The 24,377-nt window shown below is 34.3% G+C and overlaps 1 protein-coding gene across 1 annotated transcript in view; it reads right to left on the reverse strand.

Moving 5' to 3' along the window:
• Window positions 1–1,907: 1,907 nt before the first annotated feature.
• LOC130046346 (hemicentin-1-like) overlaps window positions 1,908–24,377 on the reverse strand; it is a 65,905-nt gene continuing 43,435 nt past the window's right edge. Inside the window, exons 7-16 of the mRNA XM_056153639.1 lie at window positions 21,864–22,160; window positions 19,623–19,900; window positions 19,051–19,360; window positions 17,748–18,041; window positions 14,624–14,743; window positions 13,369–13,387; window positions 12,271–12,323; window positions 8,503–8,524; window positions 6,612–6,697; window positions 1,908–4,300 (exon numbers count right to left, since the gene is read on the reverse strand). Of these exons, the coding sequence (XP_056009614.1) occupies window positions 4,221–4,300; window positions 6,612–6,697; window positions 8,503–8,524; window positions 12,271–12,323; window positions 13,369–13,387; window positions 14,624–14,743; window positions 17,748–18,041; window positions 19,051–19,360; window positions 19,623–19,900; window positions 21,864–22,160 (1,559 nt within the window). The 3' untranslated portion in view covers window positions 1,908–4,220. The remainder of the gene's footprint in view (window positions 4,301–6,611; window positions 6,698–8,502; window positions 8,525–12,270; window positions 12,324–13,368; window positions 13,388–14,623; window positions 14,744–17,747; window positions 18,042–19,050; window positions 19,361–19,622; window positions 19,901–21,863; window positions 22,161–24,377) is intronic.

Below are 24,377 nucleotides of genomic sequence, written 5' to 3' on the forward strand. Positions count from 1 at the left end.
GCCATCAAAAGTATGGCATAAATTAGCGATTTTCATTCTGGCCTGATAAAGGAAAAATCAATATTGATACAAAAGAGGGTTATCCAACATCAAATACGTACATGTTCGATTTGTAAAATGGATTTATCAATTAATTATCAGAGGGTGTGTATTACTTAACCTCAACAGCTATTGCAAATGGATATAACATCAATATGATTTAGCATTCATAAAACAGTGCTACGGCCGTGGGACGGCATTTGAGCCATCAACACCTATCTTATAGTCTTCATCAAAAAGATTGTCGATGTACTGTTCCTTCGCCAACTGGTTAAAGCATCGCGCTCAAAATCACACGGTCTCTCACCTCTGTAGGCACGAGTTCGAATCCCGCTCACTCCGGTAAGTGAGAAAGTTTCCCAGTTTACTTTCAGGAGGTCGGTGGTCTCTTCCCAGGTGCATTGTACCTGGGTTCTCTCTTCCACCAATAAAAACTGGGCGCCAACAGATAACTGAAAAATTGTTGAGTGTGGTGGAAAACATCAACCAATCAATCCATGCTAGTCCCGAATTTGTGTGTTTTTTTATGTTCGTGACGTAAACTAGAGGGCCCCTGTTTTCTAGAATGATTGGTTTGAGCACGAATGGTAGTCCATCAGACGCTGCATGTATACGTGCTGTTCACTCAAGTGAGGTTTACACATTAACAATAACCTCCAAATTTTGTGAGCTGACTGTAAAACTAACTCTCTAACACCATTAATGCTGAATGGCTTACCGTCTAGATATGTGAATCCCAAAATAAAACAGTCACAAACCTGTTGAAATGATGGCTTCCCTAACGTAATTGTTTATCTCCTGCTATTGAAGAGTGCTTAAGTCTGTTTTTCTTTATACATGATCTCTATCTACTGTATACAACTTGTAAAGTATCGACCAAAGTTTAATGTGAATTTGCTAACATAAATTATGAAGGACTGCTCCGAGATTAGGTGAAGACTCAGTCCAAACATCTAGCCGAGCTGAATATCCACCGAGATCAGTATGAGGTTACTTTGATATTAAACGGCTGACCAGAAACAATTGCTACATTTTTAATGTTTGGCACGACCGTTATCAGACTAAAATTGATTCATTGTGAATCATGTCCATTGAAATAGCTTATGGTAAATCATAAGATATTTCAATGTCACTAAAATGTCTACAGTCTTAAAGAAACCAGTCATATGAACAAATCTTGTGAAGTCCGAGTGGTTTCTTTAAAGATTTAATAACATACTATCTGTTTTGTATGTATCCGGAATTGAAATCATGTTTCGGTTTGATACTGTATATGTATGCTTCGTTTGAATAGATATCATATTTATGCTGCGTTTGAATATTTCTATTAAAGGGTGTTCTAAAATGGTTAACCCTTGGTACACGTGCTTTGTTTGATTAAAAGAAATAGCTCTAGTTGGACCTGCCAACTGTATGCAACATTAGCGATGATTGGCCCGTGGCTTTGTACAACACTGGCAATGATTGGCCCGTGGCTTTGTACAACACTACAACATCCTGACACATTGTTTACAAAGATGGCGATATTCGCAATCGCGAAAATTGGCTGTTTCGATGAAGGACTCAAAGCATGGGAAACCTATGTAGAGCGTCCCCGACAGTGTTTTTATGGCGGATGAGGTGCATAATAACACAGTTGTACTAACACTATTAAGTTGGATAGGACCCAAAAGGAATACATTGCTTAAAACCCTTATGCCCCCCCCCCCCAAAAAAACCCCGTTGAAAACCTGAACAACTATTTGCCTCCTAAACAGCTGACGATAGAGGAACCCTTTCGGTTCCACAAAAGGGACAACAACAACAACAAAAGTAGAAAATGCACTGCAATATATCGCAGAACTCAGAAGCTTAACGATTCATGTAAGTTAAGATGGTTTTTATTCGGAATGTGATCATTGTCAAGAAGGCAAAATACAAAGCTTTTCCATAGATCATTACACGTATTTGTGAAAGGAAAGTCAAAACTTGCATATAAGAAGAAACAATATTAACACAGTTACTCTAAAGCACTTTACATGTAAAGCAAACTAAAACCAAAGAACAATAAATGCATAAAGAAAAAGGGCATCAAATATTAAACTGAAGTAGCTAAAAGTTATCAAAACTATATGTGTTTTAATGTAAAACAAACTAAAATTAAAGAACAATAAATGCATGAAGAAAACAGACATCAAATATTAAACTGAAGTAGCTAAGACTAGGTAAAACTATATAATGTTTTTAAATATAAAAAAAACTGTAATTAAAGAACAATAAATGCAGAAGGAAAAAAGGACAAAATATAAACTGAATTAGATGAAAATAGGCAAAACTATATAATGTTTTTTTATAATGTAAAAAAGCTAAAACCAAAGAAAAAATGAATACATAAAGATAAACGACATAAAATAATATCAAACTAGAGTAGCTAAGAATAGGCAAAAGTATACAGTAGTTTCTTTAAATATACTGTTGTAATAGGTAAGTACAGGTAATACTGTATATTCCTTATTTTATGCGAGTATTTAATATGGCGAAATGACTCGTATACGTCAAATTTTGTGAACATAAAATTGCTTGTCTGTTAATCAAGAGGTCGTGCACGTATTTCAATTGACAACAGAAAAGTAAAAACATGTAATATTATTACACGAATGATGTCTCTCGTAAAGAAGTAGGTACAGTTTCCAAAGTCATTTGGCCCAAAATATCAATGATTTCACTTGGAGCTCAAACCCTGGCATTCAAATAAAGAATAGTTTAGCAAACCCAAATTCCGCTCAGTTTGATCAGCAAAATGATTTGTGTCGTATGACGAGAGCTAGAAGTTGGCATAAAATTGCAAAAATGGCATTTTCAATGAAAATATCCTCAAATTCAGGTGGTTTTCTTTTCAGAAAACATACAGCGCATGCGTCGAGCAAATTCATATTCAAGTATGTTTTTCATCTTAAAATAATACACAATATATATCATTTTCATTTTGCTCGACAAATGCGCACAACTTTTCCTGGGCAATAATCTGTATGACATTTGACAGTTTTCGGGCTTATTTTGAAAAAAAGGCGGGAAATGTCTTATTTATGATGTCATAACGCTATCCAATTACGAATATCATTCTGATTTTGTTGACATAGTATACCTGGCATATATTTTACTTTCTTAAAATGCTGAATAAGGTTAATTCCAGACACATTTTATAGAGAGAAAATTTTTGGGCCCTTTTATGTATACAATCGTACCTTGTTCTTTAGGAATCTACAGTATTCGTGTAATTCTTAAGTCTCACAGCTAACAATATTAAACTTTTTCTAAAATCATTGATGTCATTAATTAGGAGTTGTAATGCAAGACTCGCAGTTTCTCTATTTTTGAAAACATTTTATCTAATATTTAGATGAAATATGTGTTTGTACATGTAAAACGCTGATGGGCCCCGTATGGCAGCAACTTAATTATGGAACCCAAAATAAAAGTCTTGTCACAAGGAATACACATGTGGAATACAAAAGCCTTATCACTGGCCATTCAAAAGTTATTGGCTAGGTTGAAGTATGTCAAACTCCTAGGAAAAGATAGTGAGGTGAAAATCTTGGTACTAAAGGAAAGGTCTTGTCAAAAGGAAAACACATGTGAATATGAAAGCCCCATAACTAACCATTCAAAGGTTATGACTTAGTTTTTTCCCCCTAAAAGTAGGGCAAACGTCTAGGTCATGAGTTCAAAAGTTTTGGTACCAAAGCAAAGGCTTTGTGAAAAGGATTATACTTGTGAAATATGAAACCACTAAGCGTATATGAGTAATGACCAAGGTTAAAAAAAATTTCTTTCAAACGTAGATCAAATTCCCAGATCAAGGTCATAAGATAAAAAGGTTACTATATAAAGGTACTGCCAACAGAAATACACATATGAAATATGAAAGCCTTATCACTATTCATAATGACATAGGTTAAAGTGTTTCAAAAGTTGGTAAAATTCCAATGTGAAGGTCAAACATTTTGGTACTAAAAGAAAGGTATTGTCTCAAGAAATGCACATGTGAAATATCTTTTACCACACATTCAAAAGTTATGGATGAGGTTAGACGTTTTGCGGAAAAATATAAGGAAACAGATACACAGACAGTCCAAACACTATATACATGTACTCGCAAATAACCTTTTACGGGGCATAAGAATGACTTGAATTTCTTTTCACTAGTTCTGAAATGATGTGTTTACATAAACATCCTCAGGCTTTGATGTATTGGAGTTGCAGTAGATCTGATCTGGCTCATCTGTGAAAACAATTTACATTTCATTGATATTTTTTATTGTCAGAGCACATAGCAAAGATATCGTCAAGAATGAATTGTATTTTTTCCTCTAATAAAAAATAACACAATAACACTATACTTCCGAAATGGGTAGTTTTCGTATAGTGCGACGAATTAAGGGCAGTCTTATCAATATGTGTCGTTTCTTCTCGTCAAACACAATAATGGAAAACATAACGCACTATATAAATGACAAACAGAAAAAACTGTTTTTGTATACAGTGGGCTGATTTCTTGAACATTGTCAGGAAGTGTACAATCTAATTTCGGTAAAATGTTTGAACTTTAAAGTTATAAGGCGCAAACTTCCCAGAACAGTCCCGGACCATTCGATATCTGACATATTGGACAGTTTTCGACCTATTACTTAACTTTCAGAGTCTGTATCAATCTGTATCATCACAAAACATGTTCAAATAAAATATAATGTTTTTGTGTTTATCCATGTGTTAGCACATATCAGTAACTGCTAATAAATTATTACAAAAATTTAACAGTGACCTCTTCAATCAGAGAACAAATTAAGAAGATCGAAAATATTAGATGAATTTCGTTGATAAGAATTTGTGTCAGATCGTTGGTCTTGGGAGGGGTGTCTTTCGTTGACGGAAATTTATAGTAATATAATCATGTAAAACTTATACGGTACCAATTTTGATGCACCAGATGCGCATTTCGACAAATAATGTCTCTTCAGTGATGCTCAACCGAAATGTTTGAAATTCGAAATAACAATGAAGTTTTAGAGCTATTATAGGGAAAAACAGTGTGCCAAAAAAGTGGAGTCAAATTCGTCAAAGGATCAGAGCTATGCGTGAGGGAGATAATCCTTAATTTTGAAATAAATTTCTAAATCTTATCACGGGAATTAAATATACATCTGTATTTTCAAGCTAGTAACGAAGTACTTAGCTACTGGGATGTAGAGACCCGCGGGGACTAACAGTCCACCAGCAGAGGCCTCGACCCAGGGGTCATAATGTAAAACTTATACGGTACCAATTTTGATGCACCAGATGCACATTTCGACAAATAATGTCTCTTTAGTGATGCTCAACCGAAATGTTTGAAATCCGAAATAACAATGAAGTTTTAGAGCTATTATAGGGGAAAACAGTGTACCAAAAAAGTGGAGTCAAATTCGTCTAAGGATAAGAACTGTGCGTGGGGGAGATAATCCTTAATTTGGAAATGAATTTCTAAATCTTATCACGGGAATTAAATATGCATCCGTATTTTCAAGCTAGTAACGAAGTAAATCTTCATACACATGATACATATGGGCTTGTCCAAACCTATTATAACTAAAAAATGAACGCCTATACAATTTCATGCTGATCATATTGTGAACCAATCTCAACTTCTACGGTTATTTTTCTGTCGGAAAGTACCGATAATGAGCGATTGGTTGTAGACCTTTAAAACCGTTTATGATGTTGCCTCATTCTAAGGGCTTCGTTCTGGAAATTGTCATAAGACTGATTTAAGACTAAAATCATGGACTGAAGAAACGAATAGGCATATTTCATTTATTCAACAATTATCAAAACTTGTTTCTTCTGTAAGATAAAACACAAGCATCAGTAAGCAACGGATTTATTTCATATCGTATTATCTTAAGTAATCATCTAAAAACTGGCATTGATCTGCAAAAGCATGTCTACTGCTCTACTCTCATTTTTGCCATTTCAGGGTAGTTTATCGAAAACGGAGGTAGGGTGTTAATTAAATTTACGATATTTACTAATGAAGTAAGATTTTATCAAAGGTTACGGACTTCACCTCACACATGAAACAATGTTAAATATGTAAGCAGTAACCCTGTAACAATAGTTTTGGAGTTTATAGGCAAAACTTGTTAATTTATAAGTATACATGTTCTGAGTGACCTTGCCCTTTCCAAAATGACCTTGGTCCAAACGTCTCTGTATCAACGAATACCTGTGACCAATTATGATAGTTTTCTGTTGCATTAAAAAAAAAAAATTCCGATATATTCCTCTATAAATCTATGATCTCCTGGCATTAATGTTCATATGGGTCTAGAATTGTCTTGGTGATCAGTTCTCAAGAAGATTTTTAAATCACCTACTCCATCTAGAATATCACAAAAGATTGACATTTCAAGATATGTCGATAAAAGTTTGTGAAATCATAGCAGTTATATGATATGCATTTTAAGCTCTTGAATTGTAATTGTCTTTAATTTCTCCACACCATTGACATGAGGTTAAAAATTAACAAAGGAATAACTAAATATTTTTAAAGTTACCCTGTTTCTTTAAATTCGTTGAAAGGTCTTCGTAAGTATTCTCAGCACTGGAGCCTTGTATGCACTCATATGTTTCAAGTTCGCTACTATGAAAAAAAAAAAATATTTTAATTGTCAAGTGGAGTTAGAATTTGCAAAGTAATAAATGTGTTCACTGCAAATAAATAAAATATAATAAAAACTCCCTACAATCAGTCTATCTGTTATTGGCAGTTAATATAGTATCAACAGTATTATCATTCACATTTGAGATTTAAATCATATTACTCGTGATAATAAATTATGTACCACGGTATCTTATACCATAGAATCATACACAACACTGATGTGTAAAGATAAGGGCTATTACAATTATCGCATATTACATATAATCAGTATATAACATTACACACTGTTATACTTCAAATTTACCAATGCTGACGAATGTTATATCAACACAAGCATAAACCATCGATAACTACCATCACCATACACCAGCGATGACTACCGTCATCATACACCAGCAATAACTGCCGTCATCATACACCAGCAATAACTGCCGTCATCATACACCAGCGTTAACTACCGTCACCATACACCAGCGTTAACTACCGTCACCATACACCAGCGTTAACTACCGTCATCATACACCAGCAATAACTACCGTCACCATACACCAGCGTTAACTACCGTCATCATACACCAGCGTTAACTACCGTCACCATACACTAGCGTTAACTACCGTCACCATACACTAGCGTTAACTAACGTCACCATACACCAGCGTCAACAACCGTCGCCATACACTAGTGTTAACTACCGTTACCATACACCAGTGTTAACTACCGTCACCATACACCAGTGTTAACTACCGTCACCATACACCAGCGTTAACTACCGTCACCATACACCAGTGTTAACTACCGTCACCATACACCAGCGTCAACAACCGTCACCATACACCAGCGTTAACTACCGTCACCATACACTAGCGTTAACTAACGTCACCATACACTAGCGTTAACTACCGTCACCATACACCAGTGTTAACTACCGTCATCATACACCAGCGCTAACCTCCGTCACCATACACCAGGGTTAACTATTATTGCCATCAGCAGCATTACATGTAACTACCGTTTAACTCAATAATGTCGTTAAACATCCAATGCGGCCCTGTCCCGGGATTACGAACGAAATGAAGACTACATGGGGATCCCTTCACTTTAGTTTGATTAATTGTAGGCTGGTGTAGTCGACAAGAGGTGTATATATATTCAAATGATTTCCTTATTTATTCATATATCAAACATAGAATTCCCATTGTGGTCATTTGTATAGAATAGGAAATACATGCATGCAAGTTTAGTCTTTTGGAATGAGCCATTCGAGATGTTAAGAAGAATCTACAGAGTGTGCCGTATACTTTCTTATTTGAATATGCAAATCTAAATCGTGTGGAATCACACTGAGGTCAAACTTAATTTAAATACATGAAGATTAATTGAACTTTAAATTAATCTTGTCCTTGCAAAATTATAGCTTAATCATATATCATATATTCACATGTAAGACTTTGATCCCCTATTGCGGCCCTAACATACCCCTCGGGGTCATGGTTTTCACAAGCTTGAATATCAACTATGTCAGGAAGCTTTCATGTAAATTTCAGCGTTTCTGGCCCAGTGGTTCTTTAGAGATTTTTAAATGATTCCACCCTATCTTTTTATTTTTGTGATTATCAGTTTTAGTTAGAAACAAATGGAAAGTCTTCCAAACCAGTTCGAACTAAAACTGGTTCATTGAAAAGCATTTGTATATATTCATCCCTTAGCAACATTTATATGTTCAAAGTTATGAATAAATTCCCAAAGCATTACGACACAACTTCCTTTCCATTAATTACATTTACCTTTCTCCATGTACATTTTGCTCTGAAAAATACAAATAAGAATTAAATGAAAAAAGCAGTGAGTGTGTACAAAGTAATATGTTTCTGGATTTGATCATATCCTAACATGTGGAATTTGTCTTGGTATCGCAATATTGATATATGAGCTTATTTATGTAAAAATAAAATTATATAGTGATCTTTCGTTTCCTCGAAAATGAAGATTCAAAATCAAACTACTACAGTAAAAGTTGTGGATAAAACAGAGAAACAGTGAGGGTGAAATTATCTCACCCGCTAATTCATCTCTTGAGAAGTGGTTGGTAGCAAATATTCTTAGGCATATCATATATTATATGATATGATATCATATTTATATATAAAACGAGTATTCCGAGGGTATTGCATAGCAATACATAGTCCCCTACCGGTCGCAAAATATTTAGGACCACAACAATATTCGAAGTTCATTATATAGGTTAGAGGTTAATTGGGGAACCAGGATAGGGATGGTTGGAAATCAACTAATATTGTGATATGCTATGACAAAACAATGTGCAATGTACTAAATATGAAAGAAATATCTGTAATCACAAGACAAAAGTCAAGAAACTGATAATTCACGCTATTTTTCTAACTTCAAGGGCAAAACTGTAGTAAACAAGCATTCTGAAAGTATTGCATAAGCAATAAAGGTACTCCCAATAATTGACTACTGTACTTCATACTAGAGGACATGTCCATGTATATTTGATGTTGTTTGACTTTGACTTGTGACCCGATACATTCGTTGGTACCAAGTCACTGTGTTTACTAGTGTCGAATGAATTCAATGTTTTGTTGTTCATACAGTTGACGCATGTAGTTATTAACAGGGAGGAAATATTAGTGAGTGCACAAATATATGGGGAAACTATTTAAATAATCGTGCAAATGGGACACAAAGCAACACGCCGATATACCATTCATATCTGTATGTTGAATACTTATAAATGACTTTAAAATACTACTTAGCATCAACTGTCTGAGAGCGGATGTCAAATATCCGTGACTGATGAAAAGCGGTAAATTGAGAAGTACCGACGCATCAGTCTTCGCTCACCGACTACACAAAACTACTCGTGTAATTAATATAGATTTCCATTGATATGTTCATTATCTGATTAATGAGCTTGAAATTTCAAATCAATGAAGTTTTGAAAAAAAGAGAATTGTTTTTTTAAATTACAATATCAGCATATTTTTACCGCATTTCCACCAGAACAACCCGATCCCGATAGAGAAAAAATGTAATATAAAAATTGATTTCTTTAAACCTTGTCTATCAAACGTTACGAAATTTCAACCTGATCTGTAGTTTGCCACTCTGAAACTACGCTGCAAGTTTTAATTGAATCCACACAAGCATAACGGAAAAAAGTTTGGAAAACCAATGGGACAGACTGACAGACAAAGGGAAAGAGGGACAGATGGAGAAGAAAGCTTTAGTCCCCTTCGGTTTTACAAACCGGTAGGGGACTAAACTAAACGGATCGAAACCAAATTTGAATTTGATCTTTAACTTATTATGACAAAGCAATGTACCAAATATTAAATAAGAATCTGCAAGCACGGCAAAAAAACAAAAACAAATAAAAAAATCAAAAAAATCCGGAAACTGATAATTGATGGTCCAAAACCGTATCTCAGTGAAAAATCAACGGACGGATACGAAATTAGAACTTGAACTATAACTTGTTAAGGCAAAAGCAGTGCACCAAATATAAAATAAATATCTTCAAGAACAGAGAAAAATGCAGAAAACTGATTTGCCGTACTGACGAACGGACGGAGTGTAGACATAAAGTCCCCTTCAACTTCGTCGGTAGGAACTAAAAAGGTAAATATTAAATGAGAGACATATAAACCAATATATTTTATTTAAATAGAAAACCTAAACTGAAAATTTCCAAATCAGGTGAGGTCAATTCGACTTCGTAGTTAATACTATTCGTCGCGTGACCGTCGATGGAATGTTTTTTATGAGTAAAAAAATATCAAAGTAGACTATGGCGTGTAAAACGTTGCTATATTCGATAATCTTGTGATGTATGTTCAATATCTTGTGATGTATGTTCAATATCTTGTGATATATATTCGATAATCTTGTGATGTTATTCAAAATCGTCTGATGTATATTCTATAATCTTGTGATGTATGTTCGATAATCTTGTGATGTATGTTCAATATCTTGTGATGTATGTTCGATAATCTTGTGATATATGTGCAATAATTGCATTATGGATAATATGACACAACAACGTTCTATTACAGTAAGGACAATTTTCATTGGTTGGAAATAACGAAAGTATCCGGTGATGCAAGAGTAACGTCTTCTTTAGTATTAATGATATGGAATTGACACTGAATGAAGCAGGAAACCCTTTGCCAAACTTCTAAATTCCATGATCGTAGAGTAGGGCGTTTAAAATTGGTACCAGGGTGGGACCATATTTTGTCATAGTGATTAAATGTCTTTCGCATTTGAAGGATTTCTTTAATTAAAATGATACTGTATAAAATGAAACAGAGACACGAAACTTTGACAAAAGCTAAATGTATGCATATATAGGAAAACAGAAAGGAATGAACCAGAATTTTGAATTTAACCCCCAGAGTTCTGACTCTGAACCACAGGCACCTGAAGTATGGATACTACACCCCCCTCTTTTTGATAATTTCTTCCTTTGTTGCGGTGATGATTTCTCTGGAATGTGTATAGCGGTAGAAGACCAATCTCTATAGCTTACAAAAAGCGTGAAACGATTACATAAATCGAAAGAGGGATGAGATAGTCAGGGAATCGACACATTTCGGAGAAATTATCGCCGCAAAAATATAAAAAAAAAAAAAAAAACAAGGGGGAGGGTAAGCAGTATCCATACTTCAGGTGTCTGGCCTTTGTCTAGGACAGATCCTAAGAAGCCATACAGTGTTATATTTAACATACTAGTGTATCATATTTTGCATCACCGGATACTTTCGTTATTTCCAACCAATGAAAATCGTCTTTACTTTAATAGAACGCTGTTGCATCATATTACCCACAATGCAATGATTGCACATACATCACAAGATTATCGAACATACATCACAAGAAATAGAATATACATAACAAAATATTGAACATACATCACAAGATTATTGAACATACATCACAAGACATTGAACATAAATCACAAGATTATCGAATATACATCACAAGATATTGAATATACTTCACAAGATTATCGAATATACATCACAAGATATTGAACATACATCACAAGATATTGAACATACATCACAAGACATTGAACATAAATCACAAGATTATCGAATATACATCACAAGATATTGAATATACTTCACAAGATTATCGAATATACATAACAAGATATTGAACATACATCACAAGATATTGAACATACATCACAAGATATTAAATATACATCACAAGATATTGAACATACATCACAAGATTATCGAATATAGCAACGTTTTACACGCCATAGTAGACCCTACCTGGATGCAATATATATTCATCCGAAATTATGATTCCTACACTAAGAAAAAACATCAACACAAATATATCCATATTTAGAATGTTTTCTCTGTCTAAGCTTTATCTATTATTGATTATTACTCCTGGTGACTGGACAGGTAACGTAAGCAATATCTTACTCATAAGAACAGCACTGGATATTGGACAGGACATTTATTTTTTACATAGAACTTATAAATAATTTTATGTTTGATGAAATCACTTACCTGCCGAATGTATTCCAGATCCATCGTTAGATAGGTCAGCTGCTTTTACATCTCTATAAGAAAGGCAGTATAAATGGCTGATTTATCATGCTTTCAGTGGATACTAGCTATCAACTAAGCAACACAGTATATTGCAATCAGTAGTTAAGCATTAGTATGGACAGCTACATGTAATTCATCCCTAAACGAAACCCACTGTCGTTTATGCGGAGGTGAATACTTACGACATATACAAAGTACACATATCGCTCAGAATGCCGTCTTTAGGCTTACAGTGTACATGTAGATGTGAATGTATATGATAATTACGTAGTTCAACTGCGTACAATCATTTTATTCCACATTTGTTAAACTTTATTGTAAGACGATCAGTGATGGTTAAAAATAAAAGACAGTCGTACTTTGGTTAACCTATGTTAAACGTTAATGCTTCACGTATCCGTGGGGATGGATAATCGTCGAACTCAAGACCTGATGGTGTGAAACAAGTAACTACTGTATGGAAGTGCAAATGGCTCATCTGACATTTGAAATATGAGATTCGAATATCTAATGTACTTTCTGGGCTTTCATACTACCGCGACTACTCACTAGTAAATCGGAATAAATAAAACACAAGAAAATTCACTGTTATAAGGGTACATATATTTGTTTATGTCTGGTGTTGAACTCCTGAGCTAAATAAATCTGCAATGTGTGGTAGTCGCGCAAGACCGCTTGATCACCCGTGTTTCAGATTTTTTTTTACAAGCTTGCTACTGGATAACTATATGCATTTCTCTACACATTCATAATAAGAGGAATATTATACAGAAAGAAAAAGGTGAAGATAACGAAAAGCAATTTCTCCCTTAATTCCGATTAACATAGATGTTCATTTGCTCACTTACAAACCTATTCATTAGTAAACGGTTGTTTGTATTAAGTTGTCCAAGTCATTTTATTTTGTATATTTTAGTCTATTACGTCATCTGGTTTTTCTTCGTTTATTACGTCATTTGTCAATTGAAACAATACTAGAAATTAAACTAAAACTATTATATTCACCGAGCACGGATACAGAAAATGATTGCAGTAGATGACGTTAGTGAAACTTACTTTGACCCTGTTTTCCTTTCTACAAAAAAAAAAAGGAAAAAAAAGATTACACATCAAAGATAATATATTGAACTAAAAAAAACATGTACAGGATATGTCATTGGGTCACGAATGCCCCGCCATGAGGGAACAACTGTGTTACAACATAGATTGCAAATTCGCAACGTACTGTCTGTAAATATACAGAGCTTGTTATTTGTTTGTTTAAAACCAGACTTCAAATAGAATGATCTTATTCTTATAATATTGCTTTAAATGACAGGTTTACTCTGGATGCTATAACAGAGGAAAATCGTCCATGCCTAGGTGACGTTTTGATATTTTACTTATATATTGTATAGTAGAAAGGATACGAGCTTGTACTGATCATACCGTCGTTAGCTTACTGTGTCCGTGTATGTGTACTACCCTGCCTCAAACCATGGCTGTATAATCAACAAAACTCTCGATTTCCATGAATTGACACAGTCATTTATTCACCAAGCGCAGTCATGATAACATATTTCGATTTCAATGGTACCGGGTACATGTAAAACTCGTAGTATCTGCTTACAAATAATAATAACAGACAAAAGGCTGACAAATCACTCTCAGAAACAAGTTAAGTTAAGCATCAAATAAAATGAATTAACAACAAAGGGCATAGTATCAATAAACTTATTGTGTCAGTTGTTCCCAATAGGCAATCATCGGGTTATTACGCAACGAGTCACTAGATGATCTCCCGATCGGTTGATATATGTACTTAAATGTAAATATTAATGAATTCGAAAAATGTCTTGAATCATGCAACCACGGTTATGACGTACCGGTAGTATGAACGGAGACAATATGTTAGAAACATCACACTTGATATCCATGTACTAATGTTTCATTCATGTAGAGCTATATTTTGAGTTTTGTAGTTGGTTGTACGTTTCATTTGAAAATACATCATTTATGTAGAGCTAGGCTCATAAAAACAAATACACAATTTGAAATTGATCTGTAGTTTGCCACACGGAACCTACACTGCAAGTTTCAAATGAGTCCACACAAGCATAAAGGGGAATAATCTGACAAACCAATATGGGACAGACTGACAGACAGAGGGATAGATAGATAAAGGGAGAAGAGACTTATAGTTCCCTTCGGTTTTACAAACCGGCAAGGGACTAATAAAGGATCGAATTACGTTAAAAGATGCGATGTTGAAATGTGTATGGATATGTTATTCAATACACATGTGAATTCTTATGAAATATTTATACATTACCTATTATGCAGGTGCATCTATAACGCCTTTTTAGGAGGATAACAAGGCCTAAAACAGCGATGATCAACGCCACACTGCCGAGAATACTGCCGACTATCAGGATGACAAACTCTTCTATTCCTACAAATTCCAGTGATAAAAAGTCGACATAAATTCTGATGTGTGCATCACATATAAGTATTTAGTGCATCACATGATAAATCCTAGGAATTGCATTGGATAACGTCGTTACCGGTCACAATTATGCAGAGTACCGGGACTATGAACTGTCCCCATGATACAACTATAAGAACCCGTGGGCTGTGACGTACATTTTTTTTATTTTTTTATTGTGCCATCATATGGCGCGGAGTGCACATATACATATTCTCGGATAATCTTGACAGAGCTGCGTTCCTTTTGGGATTTACTCTTCGTTATATTCACCTTTCATTTACCAGACGAGTTTAAGGAAAATAAAAGAACGTTAGAAGCAACTAAATTGGCATTAAGAATTTTAGAAAATGTGGAAAATATCAATCAAAATCAAATAGTACATGCAATCAAAATACATCTGCTTCTAATATGAATAGTGTCAATATTAATTGTACCGAATGAAATAGCACTTGTACACGAAACTTCAACTCTAGTAGTTCTGTTGTTAATATTTACAAATAAACTATTAGTAGTCATCCTGTTCATGTTTTTGAAACAGTGATATCGTATTGCAATGGCTGTTTAAAACACATTGTTGCAGTCATGTTATCAATTCAAATTGTTAGAAATAAATTAATATACAAGAAATATATTTATCTTCTATATCATTAAATATTCGGTGAACGCCAAGTAAAATTGGTCATGAAAACAAATTTTACATTAATTGCAGAAAACAAATATGAATACAAGTTTTATTATATAGAAATGATAGTGCCTGGATTTATCATGTAATACACTAAACTCACTTATGATTGTTTAGGTGAGTACTATGATCCCATGGTGTTGCTTTGGAAAGCTACATAGTATCTTCACTGTTCAGGCACTATTACTTTTCAAAGCAACATCATGCTAGCATTGTACCCACTTAAACAGTCACAAATAAGTTAAATGGTCATTACTCTCAAACAACCATTTGGGTAAATGGTGTACATATTGCCAAGTTGAATAGTTTCCAGATATGATTAAATAGGTGAAAATAACGTACAGTGATCAATCTCATAAATCCTATAAAAATACAAAATTGAGAACACGATGAAAGCGGACTCTTGGAAACATCAAAGGTTGGATCAAATGCCTTGGAGGAGTAAACATTTCATGTTGACCGGTCAAATCCTCCGCAAGCCGTTCTCTCGGTCAAGTAAACGGAGTTATCAAGATTATTACAACAACCATAGAAGTTGAGAAGTACTGACTATAAACGAGTTTAAAACCTTTCACACCAATTCATCTGTCGGTAGCCTATCTTGGTGTAGAAATTAAAAAACCACAGAACACATTCTTCCGCATGGAATTAATTGGAATACATACACGCCATATTCAGGTGATAATGGAATATTACTACATAAATATGGGAAATTATTGATGGAAAGTTAAAACTATCCCGTTTGGTATGCCGATTTAGCATATGGGGAATTCTTAAAAAATGAAATATCACAATTCCAGAAAGTCAGATTATAAGTACATTTACATGACATATAAATGTATTCTTTAAACATGTATATGGTCAAGTAGTTATAAAGTACATATATCTCCGTTTTTTAACGTTTGGATATTTGGCGTAGAACTTCAGAGACATCACTTTTAATATGCATTATGATGCAGTTCCTGATATTATCATCAGCATGCGCCTGGCTAATGTTGAAATAATGCATGTCTTGTTTATCTAAAAAGGTTGGGTTTGAATTGTATTATTGTTACCTTTATATTTTGAAGAATGGGGATGAATTGGTTATAAGTGTTGGAGTCTTTGTAACAGCTCAGGTCAACCTACACCTTTTGGAACACTAAGCTTTCTCCGTTTACCTGATTAAAACAGAGGACCCGTGGCGGATGTGGCCGGTGCCGAGGGAGGAAGTAATTGGTTCCCCTGTGCACCTAATTCCACCTCTAGTGTGTCCAGGGGTCCGTGTTTACTCTGTTATTGGTTTTGAATTCTTTATGGTATCTGTGAGTCTAATCACTGTTCGTTATCTTCACTTTTGAGATGAAAGAATTTGATTTATAACTTGTATTACAGAACAGAAAGTATATCAACATCATAAGACTATATACTACTATAGGAATAAATTGTATGACCCTCAGTCGAAATGATAGCATTTAGTAGATTCCCTGATTGATTAAACAAATAATTGATCTTACTCAGCTGTGAAATCTTAAAATACAGTGCGGTCGCGGATCAACGAAATGATCTACAATGGAATATGAATTTCAACGCGGATATTTGGAGTATTTCATCGTATTGTCATTGCTTAATGAACTATATTCATATTCTTCAGAACAGTGCAAATACTTTTAATGTCGTTCAAAAACGACTTTCCTTTTCAGTCCTTTACCACCGGAGCCGAAGGGAATTTTAAGTTTTGAAAAAGTAACAATTTGGTAAGAATATCGTGGATATCATATATACAAAGTTTTCTGTTAACAACCGTTGCCGAAAAAAATTCAACCAAATTGCATCAAATTCAAACTAATACAGGGACGGATACCAACAGCGAGTACCCAGTACAACATTTACCTATTTGTAATGATACCGATTTATTTTTTTCATTTGCTACAGACTACTCGCGGTAGTCTAATAGTTAGGGTGTTTGTTTCTCAACCGGAAGGTCCGAGTTTGATTCTTGACAAACCTAACGTGTCCTGTGTCGCGGTAGATGTTGACACGATAAAGAAACCGCACTGCTGTCACGACCGTTAGAGCCATGCATATGTCTAAATGCATGGATGAAAAGTTTGTTATGATACATTGTGAATGATGAAATAGCAATTTTCAAAAATGTTTTCTAATTACCAGTACAAATTTTTCAATGGAAGGATTTATCATTACCAAGTGATGGAGACTAACTGGAAGGGCGCCTTTGTTAGTGTGTGGCTTTGTAGAAATTCCCTCTGAGATATCCCAGAGTTGACTACTGAATACAGTACTTACCTTTAACAATGCAATGTGCAGTATCTGATGTAGATTTCCCAAATATGTTCGAGGCAGTGACAGTAAACCATACTGTTTCATGTAGATCAATGCTTGAAGTGTAATTGTGGAGTATGTCATATCCTTCGTCACTGATGTTCCGAAGATCTTTATAGGATGTTGAAAACTCCCCATCAGTGGAATATGAAATCGTAAAGATCTGATTATCTCCACCATTAAAGTTGGAAATCCATGATAACTTTACCGACGAAGTGGCACACACCAATGCTAGATTGGTAGGTTTCAATGGTGGTCCTATAAGTAATATAACAGGTAGCGTTGGTAAAAAAGTTATCGTGAAAACATCCACTTAATATTTCGTCCCTCCACCTTGTGCTTTCAATATGGTTTATCCATATATGAAACGTAGTGTACTTACATGTATGAAAACATTAAAACACAATAAATGTACATTGAAAATTTATTCCACAGAGACTTGGTTACTTATTTTAAAGTAACCAGATTTATAACATTATAATGCCCTGAACTGAAAGGAAGAAAATACGGAAATCTTTATTGTAAGGCATATTGCTCACACATTAGTTATTGACAGATAATAACCTTTATGTGACAAAGTGTATGGTATATTATGAGATTCCTTTCTTAAAATACATTCTTCCCCGGTAAATTAGCTATATAACTGTAGTTCTCTGAGAAAATATTGGGATAAATAACAGAGCTACAGATCCACCCCTATAAAAATCTTCGATTGATGGCGAGGAAAAAATGCGAACGGTTGAGGCCTCAAAAATTCAATATAAAAATTCCTAGCATATTTCCTCAAAATACATGTGTCCAAACATACCTTCAAACATACACCAAACCCCCATACGACCCGAAGACTCACAATTTCAAATGATTTCGTTTGTTGAAATAGCCATGTTAGATAGCCCGTCAAAGGTATTTCGAACTACCCATCCAATGGTTATTGTATCTGAATTATTGCCTTTGACAAAATTGAAGAGATGCCACTTATATGAGTTATGAGATTGATCACTATTTGTTATCTTCACATTCCATCTCTCTTTAGTCACTCCACTCCAACCAAGGGTGCTTTATGACAATTTTAATGTAACGTGGTTTAGCAGGCAACAGAAATGCTAGAGATAAGTCTTCCTTACAAAAAATCAGCACAGATCAGTAAGATTCAAATTCTCTGACGTTTGTACCCCCACCTCGATATTTTTAGTTAAAATTCAGTACGAACTGTACCTTTTGTTCAGTATATTTGATTGAAAAATAAAATATAGTAAAACAAACTTACTTGCTGCATTCACATGATAGATCCTGGTGAAATAACCAACATCGTTCAGAACCATTATCGTGTACTGTCCAAAGTCCTCTGTTTCAACCTTCCTTTTGTATAGAAAAATATTTTGTTTATTTTCTACCTTATTATCTGTTATACTGTAGCCACCTGTGTTATTCTGAATGACTTTTCTCTCATCAAATTGTCCCGCAAAAGTCCACATTATCAGTGTTGCTGGTGGGTGCAATACCATCCTTACATGTATTTGAAGAGATTCATTATTTCCTATTCCAAGAGTCTGGATATCCATGCCATACAGTCGAGGCTTACCTTTCCAAAACATAAACACACAATAGGAAATGGATGTATTCGTATCAATGTTTGCATCTTAAAACTCTTTTTAAGATGTTTGCATACATCAAAATTGTATGATGTGTACTTTGTATACATTTACAGAACGATGCTTATTGGATCAAAAAATATACTGGTTATTGAGAGTGAAGAAAAAGTAGACTGAATAGACTTTGCAAAATATGCTGATAACGATATAAATGTGCGGAGAAACATGATTATTTCTAACAAAAAACCTTACATCTCACTGCCACATGGGTTGTTCTGAAATCAGCTGGACCCTTTCCATTATCAAATGTAACTTTGTAAATCCCGTGATCTAAGCAATTCGCTGATGATATATCCAGTGAGCTTCTGCGTACAGCAATGTCTCTCTTTACAACAGTTTTGGTTTGAACAAACATCCATGTGATGGTAGATAACGGATTTCCATCCACATTACATCTTATCTGAAGTCGTCCATGTTCATTGGTGACATATTCTTTATTTAAGGTTGAGGTTATAATATTGTTATCTGAAAAGAAGTTGAGATTTCTAAATATTAGAATAAAAATGATTGTCAATGAGAATGAATGTTAAAAGTTTTCTTCGATATTTAGTAATTATCAATAATTTATGCTACGTTATGATAGAACACCAGTTGCTTGTTTAAAATATCTACAACTTATAAACTGATAATTTGTTGAATAAGTCTGAAGTTAACATTTTATTTAGTTGATAACACTAACAAAATTGTGGTCCGGTGTTCAAACAGTATAAATATATGCAGCTTTAAGTGACCTTCTTTGCAAATTGATTCAAAATGTTTAGACTGGATACATGGTATGATGTCGCTGAAGCGAGTCTGTGAGCCTATTCGCTGTTTTTTTTTTTTATGTCCACGTGATCGGAGATTCGGGGACATATAGTGTTTGATCTGTCTATCTGTTTTTTTCCCGCAAACACTTTGACCTTTGAATGGATGGTGATGAAAGGTGAAGATAACGAACAGTGATCAATCTCATAACTCCTATAAGCTTGATGTCTTTCATATTTGTAATCCTCGAAACAAGTCCTTTCATTTGATATCAACATTTGCTATCTCACGACATTGACCTTGGGAGTTTGACCTACCTTAACCTCGCCCATAACTTTTCAATGTTTAGTGCTAGGATTTTCATATTCCACATCTATATTCCTTGTTACAAGATCTGTCTTTGGGTACCAACGTTTTTGATATCATAACCTTTTTTTTGGGTACCAACATTTTTGACTTTAATATTTCACCTACTTTTGAAAAGCTTTAACATTGCCTTCATGTGGATGTATCAGTGTTTTAAAACCACATCTTATTTGTTTTCATTATATTTCATTTTTCTATATCTGCTTCATATTTGGATATTTTATGGAATATGGATGTCAATGGCAAATTAACAGCACGACGTTATGACAAATTCTTATTTTTGTAGCAATATTTCATCATCACCTGGATATGTTATTTATGTCTCTCAATTCATTCGATACGCGAGCGCATGTTCTGCGTATGATCAATTCTTAAATTGAGGCAGCTATCGAGTATTAACAAAAAGCTTGATGTTACAGTGGTTTCAAATTTTTATTATAATGATCTAATTTATCATTGAGTCGAATGCTGTAAGACATAATGTATTCCAATTGTTAGACTCTTCTGTACATATTGATTTTGACTACGTCTTTCTCCGTTACTTAATCATATATAGGGCTCATGGAGGGTGCGACCGGTCAACAATGAGTGTTCACTCCTAGGCATCTGATCGTACATCTTGTATAGAACAAAAATTAACTGGTCGTCTATTAGTTATTGAACATTTCTTATGAATTCAATGCCGGCAAGTAAATTGATGTATTAAGTTGTTGTAGGCACTGGGGTATTACTTACAGTTCTCGATTTCCATGTTGATGTCGGGTTTTTGATATATTTGGTAAGCTCTAAATATTAATCAGATTTTCAGGAAAATCATGAATGTTAAAGACCTCATCATCATTTCTTTTATCATTATTCTTAAATTAAACTTTCGGCAGCATTAAATGTTGCAGATAAAAAAAGTTCTAAAATTCATTGAAGTTTTGTTTACTTTGTACGATGCAGTATGTCATGAAAATATCAAAGTGAAGAAAGTAATAATGATTTGGATTGAATGTATGCTTAAAGGTTTACGTCCTTAAACCATATTCGCTAACATTAATTTGTTCAATTCATGAAAGTAACGAAAGAAGTTATATGAAATATTGAACTATCAATAGATGGAATTCAAGTGCATTTAGGACTGACTCAGTATATTCTGAATGAAAGTTAAAGTCAAAATACCTTCCCCGTTTTTAAAAAAATGTGAGATTTAACTTCCATTAAAGATATATCATTTTCACAATGCTAAAATCTAAATGAATACTATGCAGAATTAATCATTTTAAATGTGTGTCGTTTCCTGTAGTGCTATAAACGTTTGGAATTTACTTACAGTACACAGTGATGGTTTGTGTTCCTGACGTCCTGCTATACGACAATGACGATCTTGGACTTCTGGCTCTACAATGACACGTTTTCTGGTTGTATTTTCTGTTTGCTGTCAATATCAGCACTGACTGGGTCCCTGTATTGGTCACTCCAGTGCTCAGTGTGTCATATCCACACACCCAGTTCCACGTGATGTGAGGGTTACCCAGCGTAGACAAAGTACACTCTAATGTAATGGACTGTCCTTCATCCACTGACGTAGATCCATCAGCTGTCAGTTGTGGGGCAGCAGTGGGTGCATCTATTTGATTTAGATGTATAATATTATTTCTTTTTACATTTGTAATTTGCGTATAAAGCTTTAACATGATAATATTTTAACACTCCCACATATGAATTACAAGATATGCTTCTTTTGGGTTTATACAATTGAAAACGTAGTGTACGACACTGTGAACCAGTATCTACGTGCATTTAAATTCAATTTTCGATAATACGAGAATGCTGTTGTCAGTACCACGTTCTATCAGAAAAAGCAAAAATGACTTGTTGTATATATATATATTATTACTACAGTAACTTGATCGCGTCGAGTTTGATCTGATGATCCGCGCCTGTCAACGAGACGTGATCCAACTCTTCGGATCAAGTTACTGTAGTAATGATGAATTTATTATATACCCCCTTCTGAATTTTAAATCCGCATTTATAATATGATACACGTAATCCAAATTATCAAAAACACAGACATACCATGAAATTATGTTTTGTGTACGTAGTTTTGTTTTGTGACGAGGTCAATATTTTCCACAAATAACGTTGCGTTGATGCATTGTGACGTCATTGTGACGGCATCAGTTTCAGAGGATACTGATACGGAATCAGAAAACCACAGTGTGGTGATCCGGAAAACCGGATCACACGCTGTGAAATCCACAGTATCAACGAACGATACATTGATGGGTATATAATAAAGTATAGTATAATACTTTTTTAAGTCCGTGATTCTAAGTAAAACCACAACTTCAAAGTGCGTTCTATAAAAGGAGAATATAACGTGTGAAGGATCATTCACTATTAACAGTTATAAACAAATACATTGTACACGCGCTCGAGACCAGTAAGAAGTATAGGAACTGTAGAATTTGCGAAGGAAGTTTTTCTCGAATAAGACGAGTCTGATAAATAACAGCACTTTAACATGTATGGTGATCAGCTATTATAACTGAAATTAAATAAATGAAATACAGTGTGTTTTGGTTATGGTAATTGGGATAGATTGGCTGAAAACTTTGCAGACAGAAGATGCATAACCCGCGTTAGCGCGTACCGATTTTTCCTGCAACATTTACGATCTTCATCTCCTATTCAACAAACCAAAGAAAGATATTTAATCAACTATATTTCCTCTTTTTTTTAAAAATACGAATATCTTCAAGTAGGTATAAAACATATAAACATATATACATTTAATATTCCCCGGGGGTCTCTACAGCCCAGCAGCTAAGTACTTCCTTACTAGCTTGAAAATACGGATGTATATTTAATTGCTGTTTCAAAATTTAGAAATTCATTTCAAAATTAAGGATAATCTCCCTCACGCATAGCTCTTATCCTTAGATGAATTTGACTCCATTTTTTTGGCACACTGTTTTCCCCTATAATAGCTCTAAAACGTCATTGTTATTTCGGATTTCAAACATTTCGATTGAGCATCACTAAAGAGACATTATTTGTCGAAATGCGCATCTGGTACATCAAAATTAGTACCGTATAAGTTTTACATTATAACCCTTGGGTCGAGGTCTGTGCTGATGGACTGTTAGTCCCCGAGGGTCTCTACAGCCCAGTAGCTAAGTACTTCGTTACTAGCTTGAAAATACGGATGTATATTTAATTGCTGTTTCAAAATTTAAAACTTTATTTCAAAATTAAGGATTGTCTCCCTCGCGCATAGGTCTTATCCTTAGACGAATTTGACTCCATTTTTCGGCACACTGGTTTTCCCTATAATAGCTCTAAAACGTCATTGTTATTTCGGATTTCAAACATTTCGGTTGAGCATCACTGAAGAGACATTATTTGTCGAAATGCGCATTTTGTGATTCAAAATTGGTACCGTATAAGTTTTACATAAAGATATATATAGATTATTGACCGACGCACCATATGAAAATTATCATTGTATTATCATTATTATCATTATATGTATATAGCGTTTTATATAATTAAGAAAATTACGCTAAAGCGGTTTATATATACAACAATAAAAACAAACTAAAACAAAGTACAAAAATGCATTAAAAATATCCGCAAACTCAAATGGGAAGCCGATGCCCACCATCGTTTTACTTTTTGAAAATCAAAAGCGTTGTAGAGTAGGCAGACATATGGAGATTTTATGAGTACCTTTATCACCGATGAGTTTCATTTTAGAACTACCTTTATCACAAGTAAGTCTGATAAATCTAGTAATAGACTATGTAAACGTTAGTTTATCATATGGCAGTTTTAATCT

Source organism: Ostrea edulis, chromosome 2 (assembly GCF_947568905.1).
Source record: "Ostrea edulis chromosome 2, xbOstEdul1.1, whole genome shotgun sequence".
In the NCBI taxonomy this organism is placed as follows: Eukaryota; Metazoa; Mollusca; class Bivalvia; order Ostreida; family Ostreidae; genus Ostrea; species Ostrea edulis.